Source organism: Acomys minous (assembly GCF_964271855.1).
Source record: "Acomys minous genome assembly, chromosome: 16".
Taxonomy (NCBI): Eukaryota; Metazoa; Chordata; class Mammalia; order Rodentia; family Muridae; genus Acomys; species Acomys minous.
The window spans coordinates 80166210-80184283 of record NC_140498.1 but is presented as its reverse complement, the minus strand read 5'-3'; the positions used below and the strand labels follow the sequence as shown (position 1 = coordinate 80184283).

Genomic DNA, 18074 nt, shown 5'->3' with positions numbered 1-18074 from the left:
TCTCACCAGAAAACAATAGAATTAGAAATAGTCAGTAAAGCCTAGGCAGAAAACAACAAGTGGAGGAGGCTTCTTCTTTGACCTTGAACGTCTTGTCACAGGGAACGGCTGGTCATCAACCACGATCGTCTGCAGAGAGAGTAACGGGAACTCCTCGTAGCAGAAGTTCTATCTCCTCTACCACTTTTGGGATGGCGTCCAGTCTACCTTAGCCTAGTGTATCAGTTTCTTTTAGGTTGTAACAAAACACCGGACCAAAAAAAAAAACAACAACAACAAAAAAAACAACCCTACTTCCTTTAGTGGGATTGGTTTATATTGGCTCATGATTTCAGAGGGTTCACCTGTTGGCCAGCGGGTTCCATGCATTTGAGTGGGAGGGACATCATAGCAGAAGAGGGCATCTGCTCACAGTACAGGAAGTGTGCAGGAATGAATACACCCTCAGGGGGCCTGTCCCTAGTGTCCCCAGCTTCTCTAGCTAGCCTGTGCCTCCCAGAGTTTCTAGAACCTTCCAAAAAATAGTGCCACCAGCTGGGGACCTAATGTTCGAGTATGGGAGACGCTTCTGATTCAAACCATAACACCCAGTGATTAAGAATCCTGTGTCTTATCTGTAATGAGTCTGGGTGCCAGTGAAGGCTATTTCTCACTCTTCCTTTGTTTGAAATTCCTGAGACCCTGCATAAAATCATCCTTTTATGTGATGGCTTGCACGAACGGTGTTCAGAAGCAATTTACAATATAAATGGAAAAATAATTTCTGCTGGGAAAAATCCATATAATCTACATTTTAGGCTGATTTATGAGCCCTTTATCTTCCCAGCACCATCCATACTCAAAACATCCTGTGCCTCTGTGGGGTGCCTCAAGCTGGTAAATTCTGAATAAGGACAGACCTCCATGGGGATGACAAAGGGTGACTTTAGCCCTCATTAAGGCATTGCTTTTTTTTTTCTTTTTTTCCTTTCAGGTAAACACGCTCTGCTATCTTCAACATCGCCAGCAATGCCCACAGCACACACCGTGGTGAGCAGGGGCCTTTTCCCTTTGCCCCATGTGTGAGTCACTTTTCATAGCTGGGACCAAAATATCTGAAAAGACAACCCAAGGGAGAAGGGTTTTCAGTCCATTGTGTGCTGGGTGCGTTGCTGAGGGCCTGAGACAAGGCAGAATTGGGATGGAGAGCCAAGGGAAGGAGGGTGCTTCCTCTGTGCTTGAAAGCAACCAGGAAGTGTGAGTGGGAGTGAGAAGAGAGGCCAGGGGGTGAGAAGAGAGGCGGGGGGGGGGGGGGGGGGGAAGGAGAGTTTGAGGGTAAAATATCCCTCAATGGCCCAGTCTCCTCTCTTCACCTTGACCCCACCATCTGTTGCCTGTACTACAGCACACAAACTCATCGATGGGTTTAATCCATTGATGAAGTCAGCACCCTGCCATGATCCAATCACCTCTTAGTAGTGTCACCAGCTAGAGGCAAAAGTTTTTAGTCACAGGAGGCCCTTCAAATGGTACTTCACATTCAAAGCGTAACCCGCCCCCCCTCACCCCCACCCCCCATCTTGTGGCAGTGTTGACTTGTGCCATGTGCCAGCAGGGCCAGAGTCATGTCCAGAATGAAATAATAAAGGAAGGGAAGCCATTTTTTTGGGGGGGAGGGGTAATTCTTGGTGCCCGAGTGGTTGGAAATAGGATCCCCTTGGGTTTTGTTCCTTGGAACGCTAGGAAGAAAGGAAATTCTTGGGAGCCAAGTGACCCCTGGGTGGTTGAAACCCATCTCTTCTCAGCTTCCTTTGGTGCCTTTTCTCCTGACATCAGAGGAATGGGTCCATTCGTACAGAACGTGGCTGCTTGAATTTAATTTTTGTGTCTAAAGAATGTCCCTCGCTCAGGCACTCTGACAGCGAGTAACTAGACTCTAGTCCTCTTGGGTTCAGGTCCTTGTTTCCCACTTACTGACTCTGCCTGCCTCTTGGTGGCTAAGTTCATCTTTAACAGTCCTTGTGTCGCAAGGTGGTTGTGATGATGGGCACACAAATTCTCCAAACCCTTCATAGAGGCACCCATGTGTGGGGACCAGTCTTGGCACTGCCCTTATGGGCCCAGGGCCAGAGGTCACCCTGAGCTTCTACAGAATGGTCTGATTTGAGTTCCTAACAGGAAGTCATTTGGCCACCATCTTTCAGATGCCCACAGATGCCTACCATCCCATCATCACCAACCTGACGGAGGAGAGGCGGTGCTTCCAGAGACCTGAGACCGTGCTGCGATACCTTCAAAACGTGTCCCTCAGCTTGCCCAACAAATCCCTCTCAGAGGAAACTGCACTGAACTTCACAGAGGTACAGCTCCTGGTGCCTCCGGCTGGCGGGATGGGACAGATGATGCATGGCTGGACCATGGATTAGCAAGTGTGAAAGATCTAGCTCTGTGGCTGGTGAGATGACTCAACAGTTAAGAACACTTGCTGCTTCGGTTCCTAGCACCTGTGTTAGGTGGCTCACAGCCATCCCTAATTCCGGATCTATGGAGTGTAACACCCTCCTCTGGCTTCCATGGGCACCTACAAACATCTGGCATACACACACACATACACACACACACACACACACACACACACACACACACACACACACCAAATAAAACAAAAGCAAGAAGAGCCTGGCCTAACACAGTTTAGGCTTCATGTAAACAGGCAGGTAGAGCTTTTCTGGCCAGCTCTATGCTGCTCAGCGAAGCCTCCTTGAGCTGGAAATTGGATACTCATTTCACTCCCCCAGCATCTAACAACCACTCTGGTCCATCTGCGTACCCACTGGCCTCCAGAACCAATTGGGCTTGTGACTCATGCTCTCAAGTCTGACGTCTCCTTGGCAATAAGGGAGAGGTGGAGTGGGGGATGTTGGCAGATGGAGCCAGAGGTCACAGATGACTATGCATAGTGTAACCTCCTAAAGTCACCCAGAGTACTCTGTGAGCGTGGCACTTAGGTTATTAAAGTCAGGAGGCTCCCTTTCTTCACTCCCTCTAACAGTCTCCGGGTAGGGGGAGGGCTTGAGGTATCTCATGGCTGTATGGTTTTCTTGAGCTGGAGTTCGTGGCTGGTATGAAGGGAGAAGGGTGTTTGAAGTAGACCATTCTTGAGAATCCAGGCCAAGGCTATGATCAGGGAGTGTGGAGTCTGGCTACTAGGCCCACCTTGGTGCTGGAGGTTACAACTGTGTACTCCTGGTTAGGGAACTAATGTTGCTGGCTTCCTGGCTATTCTGAGACATGGAGGTGATAGTCTCAGGGGACCAAGTGGATCCCTGTACACTTTGGTTTCTGGTGTAGGGTCATTTCTTTCCAAAGGTTCTAGTTTCTTCGGGTTCTGGTGCTGAAGGCATACACCCAGGGAAGGCACACAAACCTGGAGTATAGTGACCAGAAGCTCCCTGGAGTGGCTGGAGGTAGCCACTCCAGGGCTTTCTTGATTAGGGTGGGCATCTGAGATGCCGTCATCTCTTAGAACACACAAGTTCTAGAATTTCACATCACCAGGAACTACCATGACTTTCAAGAGGTTGAGGGATTAGCCCCTGAGCTCTTAGTAGCTGAGTAGCCACACTTCTGACCCTTCAATGCTCACTTTCCCGGGAGCTGTAGAGAAGTCATGCTGCCTGGGTCCTGAGCTGGTATCTGCATGGTGGTAATAAATCTTCAGCCTAGAGCAGGTGTGGACCATGGTGTCTGAGTCTTTGGCTTTGACAGTGGCTGGATGGGCCTGCTATGTGACTCTCTTTTATGCACGCTGACCACTGATCTGTTAGTGTGAGGGTATTGTGTTCTGGGATCATGGTATCCAATGGATCCGGTCACTGAGTCCCTTCAACAACACCTAGCCCTTTGCCTGTATGTCTGGATATGTTGAGGATGAGGAGGGTGGGTGGCTGTCACAGGAGCAAAAGAGAGATTTAATGGCACTTACTTTAAACCAAGCCTGCTCTGGTGCATCCCATACAATCCCCCACTGGTGACCTACAAGATTGCCCAAATTTAGGGATTTCCTACCCAATCTCAGCTCCTCTTCCTGTGGAAATGGAGAGTGTAACTCCATAGTGACAATTTTGGAATTTTGGTTTCTTACACATACACACACACACACACACACACACAGAGAAAGAGAGAGAGAGAGAGAGAGAGAGAGAGAGAGAGAGAGAGAGAGAGAGAGAGAGAGAAAGAGAGAGAGAGAGAGAGAGAGAGAGAGAGAGAGAGAGAGAGAGAGAAATGTTATAAGAATATGTTTTCATTTTAGTCCCAGGTGTGGGATATGGGGCTGCTTCAGATTGCCCACAGCAGCTGACTATGATTTGTCTCGTGCTCTTGCGGGGGCGTGATTTTTGCCAGCTACAGATAGTTTCTGTGATTGTGTGATGTCTGGAATTCTGGAGACTTTTCAGAGGATATATAAATGCTAAGTCCCTGAGAGGCAGGGTGTATTGTTGGTTGGTTGTTTTGAGTTGTGACTTGTTTAGTAGTCATGTGCAAAGAAGAAACAATAACAAGAAGAAATTAGATAATTCTGATGGCAAAGGTCAGACTCACCCCCAGGAACTCGAAGCCCCTAATCAGCAGAAAGTAGTCTAATGACAATGCTACTCCCTTTCTGACCCCTGATTTCATTCAAAGATCTCTTTCCTTTCCTCTCTATCCTTTTTCTCTCTCCTATCTAGTGTTAGGTGGTTGAAAGGGTGGAGAAAGGATGGAGAAGGGTGGAAGAAAAAAAAGGACCCACCAAGTAGCCTACATGCCACGCAATCGATTCTGCCCAACCAAGCTCTCTCTTTTATGACTGGCCAGTCTGCCATACCAATTCTGCTCCCCTCGGCTTGTCATTGGTCTAGGCGAGGTCAGTAGGCCCAGTGTGGAGCCACAAGATGGCTGGTGGGGATGAAGTGAAATGGATATCTATGGCTGAGGTGATTCCATGTCCTTTATAAGATGGCACATTGGATGCAGGCTTCAATGCAGGCCACATGGGAGATGTTTCCTAAGCTTAGTGGCTTTGCTCTTTGCCTGTTACTGCCTTTTTACCCCTCTGCTAAACCTCACAGAGTCAGAGATCACAAATCCAGATGCCTTTGGGGGTCAACAAGCCAAGTAATGGACGCAATGGGCAGGACCACCAGGCAGACAGTTGTCCTGTGGAGAGCAGCAGGCAGCTCCTCAGAGCCTCTTGGTTTTAACCTTTAGCTCCATCTCTTCTGATTTAACAAGGGCAGCCCTAAGCCTTGAAAACATGGCTGGAGTTTTAAAAGGAAATGTGTCCAGATCACATGAAAGCCATGTCAAGACTGACTGATCTCAGTGGTCATCTGTTTGAGACCTCTACATGGCCTGGGCTGACCCTGGTGCCCTGGAACAAACTATACAGAATGGCTCCCAGCATTTCTCAACAGGAAACATTTCCAGGCAGTCATTGTGCAGCTTTCCATAGTGTCCTGGCTCTTAATCATTGGTGATGACACAGCACAGCCACTTTCTAGACTGTGCGAGTGACGGCTCTCAGCCATGTGTGTTATTGAGGGTAGATCTGTAGAGTTCATGTATAGGGACTAGTGACGTATGTGCAAGATTCACACTGGAGTCGTCAGCCTCGAAACAAGAACTGTAAAATATCTGACAGTCAACCACAACAAGAAAATCTATATGGGCTGCATGTTGAAATATTTTTATGTCTTGAATTAAGTAAATAAAATATACTATTTAATTGCTTTAACATTCCCCCCCCCCCATATAAGCAGCCAGTTGGAAAAATAAAGCCATATGTGGTAGCACACACCTGTAATCCCAGTACTTGGAAAACTGAAGCAGGAGATTTTGAGTCTTCATCATGAGACCACCCCCCCACCCCCCAAAAGAGCACTGACTACTTTTCCCAAGGACCTGGGTTCATTTCCCAGCACCCACATGGCAGCTCACAACTGTCTGTAACTCTGTTCCAGGGGATCTGACACCCCCACATAGACATATATGCAGTCAAAACATCAATGTACATAAAATAAAAATAAATAATTTTTTTTAAAAAAAGAAAAAGAAATCTGAATTGAAGTGGTTTGTTCATGTCTGTTCTTATAACTGCTCTGTTGCTCCGTGACTCTCAGGCCAAGTGTGATCCATGCACGGCCCGTTTCTGTAGTAAACTTTTAGGGATATATGGCTATTCACTTATGTACAGTCTAGCCTGCTTCTGCACTCCGTGGAAGAGTTCAGGGTCTATTCTGACGACCGGGAAGCCTTTATTTTGTGGCTTAAAAAACTCTTGGGGATGTGGCCCAGTTGGGAGAGTGTTTACCCAACAGACAAGAAGCCCTGGATGTGAGCCCCAGCACTGCACAACCCAGGCGTGGCGGTGCACACTTGTAACCCAAGCACTTGGGAGGCAGAGGGAAGAGAAGTTCAAGGTCAACCTTGGTCTCCATCATTCTATGTACAGCAAGTTTGAGGCCAAGCAGGGCTATCCGAGGCTTTATGGAAGAGGAGGAGGAAGAGGAGATGGAGGAAGAAGAGAAGGAGGAAGAGAAGGCGAAAGAGGTGGGGAGGAGGAGTGAGAGGAGGAGAGGGTATGAGAGGAGGAGAAGAAGGGGGAGGAGGAGGAAAAGGAGAAGAAAAGGGGGAAGGAGGAGGGAGAAGGAGGAGGAAAGGGAATAAAAGGCAATGCTTGCCCATCCTCTGCTCAACGAGATAAAGCAGGAGCATCTTGGGTCATTAGTTAAGCCCCTGTGCTTTAGAGAGTTATTAATAAACAGCTGTGGGATGAAGATGAATGGGAGAAGGAGGCTTTGATGATGCATTCTGTACATACTCAGTGTCTTTGACGAGGAGGAGCAGGATTCTGTTGACCTTGTAGACGCTTCGTGGTCCTCAACCTGCGGGTCTCGACCCCTTCGGCAAGTGTTTACCTCCAAAAATATTTACGCTATGATTCATAACAGTAGCAAAATTACAGTTATGAAGCAGTAACAAAAATAATTTTATGGTTGAGGGAGGTCACCCAAATAGGAGGAACTGTATTAAAGGGTCGTTAGGAAGGGGAAACAGGCGAGTGAGTCAGCCTCCAAGTTTGAGTGTGGTATCTGTAGCAGGAGTTGAAATGAAAATTGAGATAATTGAAATGTTGTGCAGTAAGGAGGGGCGGGGACTAGGGCAAATTTAGCCGTATTGGACAGCTCAGGGATTAGTTGAGAAATCCTACCTCAACGGATAAGGTGGAGGAACAGTCAAGGATGGTTACTGACATCAGCCTCAGCCTTCACATGCACATAGTGCACTCCCTAGTGCACCAACACAAAAGTGTGCCAACACACATGTAAACATACGTATGCAGAGAAGCTGCCACTGTGCAGTACACCGATTACCGGCTGGGGAGATGGGGAAAGATTCAGGAGGAGTCTAATAGGCTCAGACGTGAGGCACGAGGGGCTATGTTAAGCAGTGTCCTTCCCTTTTATCTTTAGACCTTCTTAAGAACCGTGGGCGAGGTGCTTCTGCTGCCCAGCTGGACCCATGTATCAGAGGTAAGTGAAGGATGCTCTGACCTTCGGCATATATATACTGGGTTGTGGTTCTCTTCCTGCAGTGGCATCCTAGGGCCCTAACAATCTCAAAGAAAAATAAAACCTTTCTCGGTCCTGATGGTCCTAGACACTGAAGTTCATTTTCCTCGGACACTAAATGTACCCAATGTACCCATGGTGTAGTGTCTTCTGGTCTGCTGGGGGACCCCAGGACCCTCAGTTCTGTGCCTCTGCCTCTGGCTGTGGGAAAAGGAGCAGCCCTTCCGGAAGGCTGCCCTTTGCTTGTCATTTCACACAATGTATTTTTTTTTTATTCCACATTCTTGAATAGTCGTTAAGAGCCATATTTGGCATTTTAAGATCAGCGGGTTGAGTGCGAGACGGCAGAGCTCAGAAGTGTGCTTCTTGATTAAAGAGAAAATGAAAGGCTTTTGTCCCCCTGCACTCAGAATTCAGGAAGCAGAATGGAGTGCGTTTCTTTGATTTCCAACCATCTTATTGATATTACTTCTTTAAAACATGAGAACAGTGGATGAATAGTTGTGGCGACGGCAGATGATAAAAAATACCTAAGATAAGAGTCACCCCAGATCTTCAGGCAGAGCGTGACGGGAAGCCACCTCACACAACCCCACAGTCTGGTCCAGAGCCCACTCACGCACATATATTTTACAGACATCTGGTGGAACCTGTGTTTCCTAGAACTTTTGCCAAAATGGGGTTGGAGAGAGAGAGAGAGAGAGAGAGAGAGAGAGAGAGAGAGAGAGAGAGAGAGACAGAGACAGAGACAGAGACAGAGACAGAGAGAGCTCAGACGCATGCAGACTAGAGTTCAGTTCCCAGGCAACCACACAAATGCTGCATGGGCGTGGCAGGGCCCCCTGCCCCTTAATCCCAACCTGGGAAGGCAGGGATAGGGGATCCCAAAGCAAGATGGCTAGCCATATCAGTGAACTCTAGGTTTGATTGAGAGACTCTGCCTCGATGAATAAGGTGGAAGAGTGATTTAGGCTGATTCTCAACCTGAACCCCGGGCCCCACACGCACACATGCACACGTGCGCATACATACCCACACCTGCAAAAACATGCACATACATGCATACCGCATACCCACACAAAATGGGGGAAAAGGGGGGAAAAAAGAACATTTTCCAAGGCACTCTTTATTCTGAGCACCATGTTAGTCAGGTCAGTATAGGCCATGCTGCAATAACAACAGACCCCCATCTCACAGTGACTCAGCACAATGAATGGGCACTCAGCACTCAGCTATTCAGAGTTGATGCAGTGACTTGGGGACCTCAGTTCTGCTCAGTTTCTGTGCTACACATGGCTTCCAGGGGTTGCAATGAGGGAGGGGAACATGAGGGCCCCAAGTGCTCAGGAGGGGCCTGATCCTACCAACACGCTGAAGTGCTCACCCTTCTGAGCCCTCTATTGAACAGTTCCACGTCAAATGAGATTGCATAACATTGGCAAACGGGAGGGAGAGGGGGTCAAGCACGTAAGAGTGACCCAGGCTCACACAGAAACACATTCTCTTTTCAAGAACCTGCAGGAATACGTCTCTTAGCGACTTTGTGTACACGCTGCAGTCTGATACGCGGGAAGATAGCCAGCGGGGGCAGCCAGCAGAGGGACGGCAGCCAGTGGAGGCCTCAGGCCGGCAGATTCTCTTCATTGATTTCAATGAACTTTCTTTGAATGTAAAAATATGCAAATCTGCTGCAAAATGTGAATAATTACGAAACGATCCAGGCTTAGGCAAGCTTATGAGCACTGAAGAGAATGGCAGGCACGAATCGCTGCTCCCCACAGAACCGTGTGCCAAAGACACAGACGTTCTGATTGGAATCAGACCACAGGCCTAAGAGACAACGTCTAAAATTGGCCTGTGCATCTGGTTCCGCCTCAGTAGGTCCTCCTGGAGTGTTAGTGAGAGGGTGCCGGGAGCTCAGTGGCGACAGATGCTGTCTGAGAAAGGATGGAAGGGGATGGAGTCAGAACTGGGCCAGGCAGAAAGGGACAGGGGAGAGGTTTGAGACAACTGTTCTTCCTTGCTGTGGTATCCGAGGTCCAAGACAGTCAGGCCAAGGTGGACACAAACCCTGACATGAACCCAGGTCCCAAATTAGCAGCAGAAGGCTGTGCAACTAAGAGGGACCTGTCTTCCCATGGGTAGAATCCAGTGGTGTCCTTTCTGCCTTAAAGATGCAGAATAGATAAAGAGGGCTATTGGATGGGAAGTCAAGGAGATGAGAGGGGATTTGGGGGCTGCTACCTCTAAAGAGGCTACCACTTCATTGAGAGTGGAAAAGAGTTGCTGGTGTCCTCATGGCTCAGAGCACTCGGGGCCATTAGCCATAAGACCCAACATGTGCAGACCTAAGACTTGCCCAGGTCTTTGGGGCCTTTAAACAGAATTGTAAACAGGTTTCTATGCTGTCTGGTCCTTCAGGAGTTACTGCTATGACATTGGGTGAGCTTTGACTTGTGTCCGTGCTCCCTCCGTGAGCTCATCAGGTGCACGGTTACCTCCTAGGCTTTGAACTGGGGCAGTTGGGTGACTTTCTCTCTCTTACAGCCGTCATGGGGGAAGTGAAGGTCTAAGTTCTTGATGTGCCCATCTGGTGACGCTGAGGGTGGTGGTCCTCAGAGTTTCATGTCTGTGTTACTTGCAGGACAACACCATGGTGCTGGGCCTGGTCGAGACCATTGACACCGTCATGGGCCACATATCATCCAACCTGCGGCCCAGAGAACCCCATGTCACCCTCGCAGGCTCTTCCTCCATGGCAGGTAGCCGTTATCAGATTGGGAGGCAGTTGGGGTCGTGGGAGAAAGAATGTTGGATGTACAGGCCACTGGCCTTCACACTGCCTGCGGCTCACACAACAGCTGAGACAAACCACCATTTTCTGAGCTCAGTGCCTTGTGCAAAATCCCATTTTTGAAGGGAAACGTGTTAGGATTAGATCAGAAGGGCTGGGTCGCGGTACTCACACAGGATCGCGTAAGCAGTCGCCGTAATGTGGGAGCTATAGGTGTCCCATGGCAGTCATCTGGGCTCAGATGGAATCCAGACTCCTAGCTGCCTTGAGTCTCTGGGTCCTTAAGTAGCCAGTGGGATGTTCTCTGCCTTGGAGACGTAGGTGGGTGAAGAGGGCCATTGGAAGAGGAGTCTGAGTGAATGCTAGAACGGAGCATCGCTAAGGAAGCAGCCTGGCTTTCCTTGGATGTGTCAGGTCCCCATAGACCTTCTTTGTCTTGAGTATCTGTCTGAGGATGCTTCAGTGCAGTGGTATCACACAACATCCTATAAAGGTCTAGGAGCTCATCTGCCCCCAGAGGCAGCTTTTGGGGCTGCCTGTCTGCCAAGCTACTCCCTACACACATATACATATGCACACACGAACACATGCATGCACACATGCGCACGCAGAAATCCCCACCTGACCTCATGTGTGTGTGTGTGTGGACATTCACATGTATGTATGTGCACGTGTGCATGTCATGTGTGTTCTGGATCATCCTTTCTAGAAGCGATTCCTCTTTCCTAGGGGTCAGTTCAGTTTAAGAAAGAGTGACACACAGGGTCTTCCGCCTGTTGCCTGCAGCCAGTGGGTCAGCTGACCCCATTCATTGCGTCCACTTCTCTTTCAGATTTCTCCATAGCCAAGGTCCTTCCGACAGGACTGAGCATCCCCCACTATAGATTCCCAGCCCATGGGCACAGCTACATTGAGATTCCGAGAGAGGCCCTTCACAGCCAAGGTGAGCGGATGCCGTTTCCCAGGCCCTCAGGTGGAGTAGCCTGGGGGTGGCTGTCCTTCCTTGATGGAGCTGCTCCCACAGGGTGGGGGTGGTGGGGGTGTTGGATGCACCCAGATAAGGCTCTGAGGCAAAGCATGCATCACCATCACATTCTACAATAACACACTGTAGATTTAGCAGGGACTGGGAGTGGGGTTCTAGAAATTTATGTTCCTGTGAGTCTGGCCCATCACACAGGGTATTGCGTGTCCCCAAATCTGTTCAGCTCCTGGTTAGTTGACTCTGAGTAGATCGGGCACCTCCCCTCCTTGTTCAACATAGGCATGGATAGGTGTGTCTGTATACGGGAGCCAGAAACTGTCTCAGGACAGGACCAAATCAAGCCTCATTATGAGCGAGTAACCAAGGGCACCTGGAGTAGCCCAGGGGCACTGTCGAGGCCAGGCGATTCTGGCCGTATTGGCTGGCATCTTCTATGCAGATCCCTCTCTTTTGTGTCCGCTCACAGTTAGAATTGCTGTGGTTCTTCAGAGGGCCTGGAGAGAGACCCAGGCCTGCCAAAGATCCATCTTTTGGTCTTGAGAAGATGTACCCAAGGCTTGTATTTCCTCCGGCAAAGATTCTGTATCTTGCTCTCGGGAGACAGGCATCCCCTAGCTGCTTTATCCACCCAGGTTCCACTGTAGGATATATTACAGCCCAGATTTCCAGGATGGCCCGAGGCCATGTTCTCTACACGTATTTGTCAGTGGTCCCGAACTCTGCTTAGAACCCCAGCTTAGCCCACCGCTGGCTGTGTGGCCTTGGGCGAGTTGCTGACCATATCTGTGCCAGGACAGTAGCAATGCCTGCCTCATGATATGGTTTCGGAACTTACAAGGCAAAGTGTGTATGCATTGTTGTGCCTGGCATGTAACGGGCCCTGAGTTGACAGCAGGGAGAACTCACGAAATCAGCCGCTGATGGCCGAGTGTCATCACGCGGGTGGCGTGAAAGAAACGCTGAGTGTGTCGGTTCTCACTCTAACAAGGGGCCAGGGACACATTGCAGCCATCTGGGTGTCTGCGGCAGCCTTCAGACTTCCATTGAGTATCAGCGTACTCCCCCCCCATACCCCCCCACGCAGACTGACTGAGACATACTCATTGCCAGGCAACTGGCAGCCTATGAAGTGTCCCTTGCCCCTGAGGTTCTACAGTATCCTGGGCAGGCATCCGCACCTGAGTCTGGAGTGGGCACAAAGGACAAGGCAGGAGGTCATTGTCTCAGCCAAGCGCTCCGTGGACCAGCACAGCTTCCATGCAGCTGTAAATCTCATTGTTCTGTGGCGCATTCTTCTCCCCACACCCCACCCCCACCCCGAGTCACTGCCTTCAGCCCCGCAGTGTGCAGTGGTCCTGCACACCTCCTGCTTACAACTGGAGTGTTGGTGGGCGTCTGACCTCTGTTTTGTCCTCAGCTTGGACCACGATTGTCGGCCTTCTCTACCACTCCATGCACTATTACCTGAACAACATCCCCCCAGCCAGCACAAAGTGAGTGTTGTACAGTGGTGTGTGGGTGAGGGTGGTGGTGGTGGGGGGGTGCAGGGGCAGTGTATATGCTTGTCTCCTGGATGGCCAACTGCACTTACACCCACACTGCCACACACTCGGATGGCTTTCTGTTAGAAAATGCTGGCTCCCAGCACCTGCGGCTTCCCTGTTGTTCAAGCCAGGATGGGCTTCTGGCCCTTTGGAGAAGACCAGGGAAGTCTGAGAAGTGGGATCCAGCAGGCTCTGGGGGGCAGACAGGTCAGCTATGCTCAGAGGCACAGGCTAGAGACGACCTCGTCAGCGGCCCTTGGGCTCACAGTGACCTGGGACCCGTGAATGAAGCTCTCTGAGCCTCAGTTTCCACATCTGTAGAATGGGTAGGCAGCAGACCTGCCTTTATAATTGCCTCCCTTGGGAAGATTTCTCCCTTTTCTCTATTTCTCCCCCTCCTTCCTTCCTGCACAGTTGGTATGAGGAGAGCAGGAAGCTCAGGTACATAATTAAACTCACCCGGGGTCACTCCCATGTTAAGCCAGACCACAAGCCTAACTCCTGCACACCAGGTGTCTCACTGTACTGTCCCTACCCCGGCCTTGGCTGTGAATAGCAGGCACATCAACGTCAGAACTCAGGAACAGGAGAGGCAGAGAAATCTAGTCTGAATGGTGGTTTTTGTTTGTTTGTTTGTTTGTTTTTGTTCTTTTTTTTTTTTTTTCGAGACAGGGTCTCTCTGTGTTAGCCTTGGCTGTCCTGAACTCACTTTGTAGACCAGGCTGGCCCCGAATTCACAGTGATCTGCCTACCTCTGCCTCCCGAGTGCTGGGATTTAAAGGCGTGCGCCACCATGCCCAGACTAGTCTGAATGGTTTCAAGCAAATGAGGACTTGGATAGTGTAAGCTGAACATCCCGCAGGCATCTGGCATCCGGGGCAGTGTGGTCCAGCTGTCCAGCTGTCCTTCTGATGTTACCAGATCCCATCTCTAGGCTCTCCTCAGGGTCATCTCCCTTCTCTGCCAAGCAGTCACCTTACAGTTTTAAGGCGGGGAGACCTTGTCCTTGAGGGCTGACATCCAGCAGAGGGAATCGACACTCTGTCCCAGCCCTCCCTCCCTTATTCACTTTATTCCATGGCAAGTTCCTGGGGCGTGACCTCATCCCCGAGCTGTCACGTGGTTGAGCAATGTGCTGCACTGCCCAACACAGCCCTAGATGGGGAGGGCTTGCTGCACAGCCAAGGACTCACAGCTCTGAGTGTGTGGCTGAGTGGAGGAAGAGTGGCCCGCTGAATAAGCTGAGGAAACCGAGGCACCTTCATGAAGAAAGGGATGGACAGGAGGCGATGAGACGGTAGACCCTACCGCACAAGTACCGACCACATGTTTGTGTAGCTCAGACAGGATGATTGCGTGCCTGAGGTTACGTAGTCGGGCAGGAAAACGCGCTGAGATTTCCAAGCCTGGGGTCAAAGACCTGTTCTTCTGCATTCTCTGGTGTATTTTGAGGTCCTGCCCTATCTCACCTCCCGAGAGGTTGTCACACTTCCAAGACGGTAGAACCAAGGGACAGAATTAAGATGCTTACCCACAGGGGACAGTTCCAGATGGGGTGACTCACGCCTTTAATCAGCAGCACTCGGGGAGGCAGAGGCAGGCGGAGTTTTGTGAGTTCGAGGTCAGCCTGGTCTACAAAACAAATCCAGGACAGCCAAGGCTACACAGAAAAACCCTGTCTCTAAAAACAAAAACAAAATAAAAAACAAAACAAAACCAAAAAAGAATAAAGAAAAGGAAAGAAAAATGTTGGTCTCTGGACACTTGCTTCAAAGTCTTTGCCTAGCTTCCTTCACACCCTCCCTCGAGCCCCATTTGTAACCCCTTTCCACTGATTTCCAAGGATTCCGGAGGCTGTGAACTGCAGAGACTGCCTGCTGTCTGTCGCCAGCCACCTGATCTCCCTGGATGTGTCCCCACCGCCCACACTGTCCCAGAACCTGTCTGGCTCTCCTCTGATCACTGTCCATCTCAGGCACAAACTGGTGAGTGGAAGGCATGCCCCTCGCTGACTCTGGTTTGCGCACCTGTGGCGTTGAGGGAAGAGCCTTACAAGGGCCAAACATTGGGTAAGGAGCACATTTTGCTCCCCAGAGGCCATCTCCTTGTAATTTTGTTATTGGACCATGTGGCGAGCCTCGCCGATGACACACAACAAGGGCTGACATTGAGTGAAGAGGCCTCTGGGGTCCCCCGCTGTGGCTCTCGGAGGTGAGCGCAGCTCTTATGGGTATGCCTCTGGCTTGTGGCAACATTTTGTTTGGAGTAGAGGGACAGCTGTCCCAAGTGTCACTTAGCCGGCATGACGGTGTAAGCACAATGCAGAGCTGAGTTGCTACGGAGCTTGAGAGTGACACCTCTGTGCTTTGGGCTCGGAGGGATGAGCTGTTTGTCCCGATGCCTTCATTTACACTGAGGTTCTCTCATCTTTATGTAGCTCCTCCTGAAGCCCAGGATGGCTGAGATGGGAGCTGATGCACTGTTGTCCCTAAGATGCTTGTGCAGATGTGTTCATACTCACTGTCTTCCGGTGCATCCCTCAAAGGCTTGTAGCAGGCACCTAGCGTCTTGGGGGTGACATTGAGCATGCACGGTAGGGGCGGTGTCCCTGAGATCTTGGGAACCCCAGTGTTTCAGGTAAAGCTCCTGGAGAGGGAGCTCACACGTGACAGCAGATGTTGAGAAGCCAGGTGGAGGCATGTTGGAAAACATAGTCAGGGATGCTCTCTGGAGACAGGAGGATGGATGAGGACCACTGAGAGCAGAGGGCAGATAAGCTGGCTCGGCGCCAGGGCTATGCACACACCAAGGAGAACACACCTGTGCACAGTGGGCCTGCATACTCTCAAGACTGGCTGGAGCTAAGAAACCCAGGACGTTTCCATCCTTGTCCTGGTGTCATTTCCTCTCTCCTTTGTGAAGGGAGCCCATCCTGCGCTTCTCCCCCGTGTTTGTCTTCAAAGTGTCTCCGACAGGTCTGGTGGTACGCTGCTGCTTGGCCCTGCTCCCTAACCTGGCTTCTAGGGCTCCCAGTATTTCAACAGAGCCCTCTGAGAATCTTGGGTCTGCCCAGTGCTCTGGAAATTTATCTGCAAACAGACACCTCTCTTTTAACGGACTCCTCCATCTTGCCTTCCCCTTCTGGTGCCCACTACTCATGCCATGGGGATGGTGGAGAGAGAGAGAGAGAGAGAGAGAGAGAGAGAGAGAGAGAGAGAGACAGACAGACAGACAGACAGACAGACAGACAGAGAGAAAGAGAGAGGAATCGGGATTGAGAGGGTGGGGGAGAGAGACAAAGAGAAAAGACAGAAGTCTCTCAGGCTGTCATCCAGGTAGGGTGACAGTGACAGCCTGTAGCCCTCCCCCTTCCACTTTCATTTCATCTCTCTTGTGGTCTCCTATGCGCGTGCGTGCGTGCGTGCGTGCGTGTGTGTGTGTGTGTGTGTGTGTGTGTGTGTGTGTGTGTGACTCGCTTCTGAAGATGTAGCTTTATAAGCAGTGGTCAAGGACAGACTAACATAGTCTTGAAGACTGATTATCCCACTAAGGTGCCCCAGGCACCTCAGCAGCAGTAAAAACTAGAACTCACCGTGCAGATGTTCCGCCCTGCCCAGCACACCCTGACTGGAATGTAGGAGCAGGAAGCAGGTGTAGGTGGCTGTCCCCCTCACTGGAATGTTCAGGAGAAGGCAGTGGGAGGGTGGGATGCCTGCCTGCCTCCAGGCTCACTTACTGGTGCTGTGGAGGAGATGGGGGTGGGGCAGGAGCAGGGGACAGGGACGACTCAGATCAAAGGAGCTGGGGAAGAGTTGCAGACTGACCTAAGTGGGGCTGTACAGGCTTCTCTCTGAAAGGTAGGAGGAGTCTGGACTGTCTCAAGTGCTGAGTCTACTTCAGAAGGTAGTGGTAGCGCCAGTGAGTCAGATAGGAGATACTGGGCTTCTGCCACCAAACCCGACAACCTGAATTCAATGCCTGGGAGTCACACGGTGGAAGGACAGAAGTGACTTCTACAAGTTATCCTTTAACCTACGCACGCGCGCGAGCGCACACGCGCGCACACACACACACAACACACACACACACACACACACACACACACACACACACACACACACACATACCCACGTGAGCCTACATAAGCCTATCTGAAGGCTTGCAGGCCACAGCCAGGGGAACCAGCCTGAGAGGAGGGGACAGCCTTCCCTTTCAGTAGGATTACCACAGGTCCCACCCTCCGGGTGCTGTTGGTGGCAGTCTTGTAGAAGGCTCCACTTTTGTCTTCTGTGAAGTTCTGGGGAGGTGCCAATTTGCAAACCAGAGAAAAATAGAACCGGAAGGGTAGGCTAAGGCACATGCCCGGCTTAATGGCCGGTTGCTGGGGTTATTTTTAACAAAGAGCTCCACTGAGGGATTGCGCCTAAAGAGAGAGCGAGGGGGAATTTTTATCCTACCAGAAGAGAAAGGTAATTAAAGACAGTCTTAAGAGTTTTGGTTTATTTTTGTTTTGTAAGGGGTTTTGTTTGTTTGTTTGCCTTAGCTTGTTTGTTTGGTTGGTTGGTTGAAGGTTCATGCTGTCTCCCTGAGGATGTGTAGGAGGGATGCTGCAGCTGCAGCTGCAAGAAGCAAAATCCTGCGCCATCCTCTCTGGGGCTGACGGAAATGAACTGAGGGAGCTGGGGGAGGGGCAATCTTCAGCACTCACGGTCTCCCCCAGCTGTGTCCACAAAGCATGGAACAGGGGTCACAGCACTGTCTTCCAACACATCAAAGCACATACAGGCTAAGGTTGGGGTTCCAGGCTGAGGGGCTCTCTCTTTTCTTGTCATGCAGTATGCTTGGTGTGGGCACCCCTGAATCTTTTTTTTTTTAAAGATTTATTTATTATGTATACAGTCTCCTGCCTGCATGTGTGCCTACAGGTCAGAAGAGGGCACCAGATCTCATTACAGATGGTTGTGAGCCACCACGTGGTTGCTGGGAACTGAACTCAGGACCAATGCTCTTAACCCCTGAGCCATCTCTCCAGCCCCCTGGTTTTTCGAGACAGGGTCTCTCTGTGTAGCCCTGGCTGTCCTGGACTCCCTTTGTAGACCAGGCTGGCCTCAAACTCACAGCGATCCTCCTGCCTCTGTCTCCCGAGTGCTGGGATTAAA

At 50.5% G+C, this 18074-nt stretch overlaps 1 protein-coding gene across 2 annotated transcripts in view; it reads left to right on the top strand.

Annotated features, from left to right (window-relative positions):
- Positions 1-18074, top strand: part of ADGRD1 (adhesion G protein-coupled receptor D1) — a 116699-nt gene that overhangs the window by 32065 nt on the left and 66560 nt on the right. For both annotated transcript variants that reach the window (XM_084761995.1, XM_084761994.1), the window contains 7 exons: positions 974-1029; positions 2184-2339; positions 7494-7553; positions 10237-10354; positions 11219-11329; positions 12789-12864; positions 14759-14900. In XM_084761995.1, coding sequence (XP_084618121.1) covers positions 974-1029; positions 2184-2339; positions 7494-7553; positions 10237-10354; positions 11219-11329; positions 12789-12864; positions 14759-14900 — 719 coding nt within the window. The remainder of the gene's footprint in view (positions 1-973; positions 1030-2183; positions 2340-7493; positions 7554-10236; positions 10355-11218; positions 11330-12788; positions 12865-14758; positions 14901-18074) is intronic.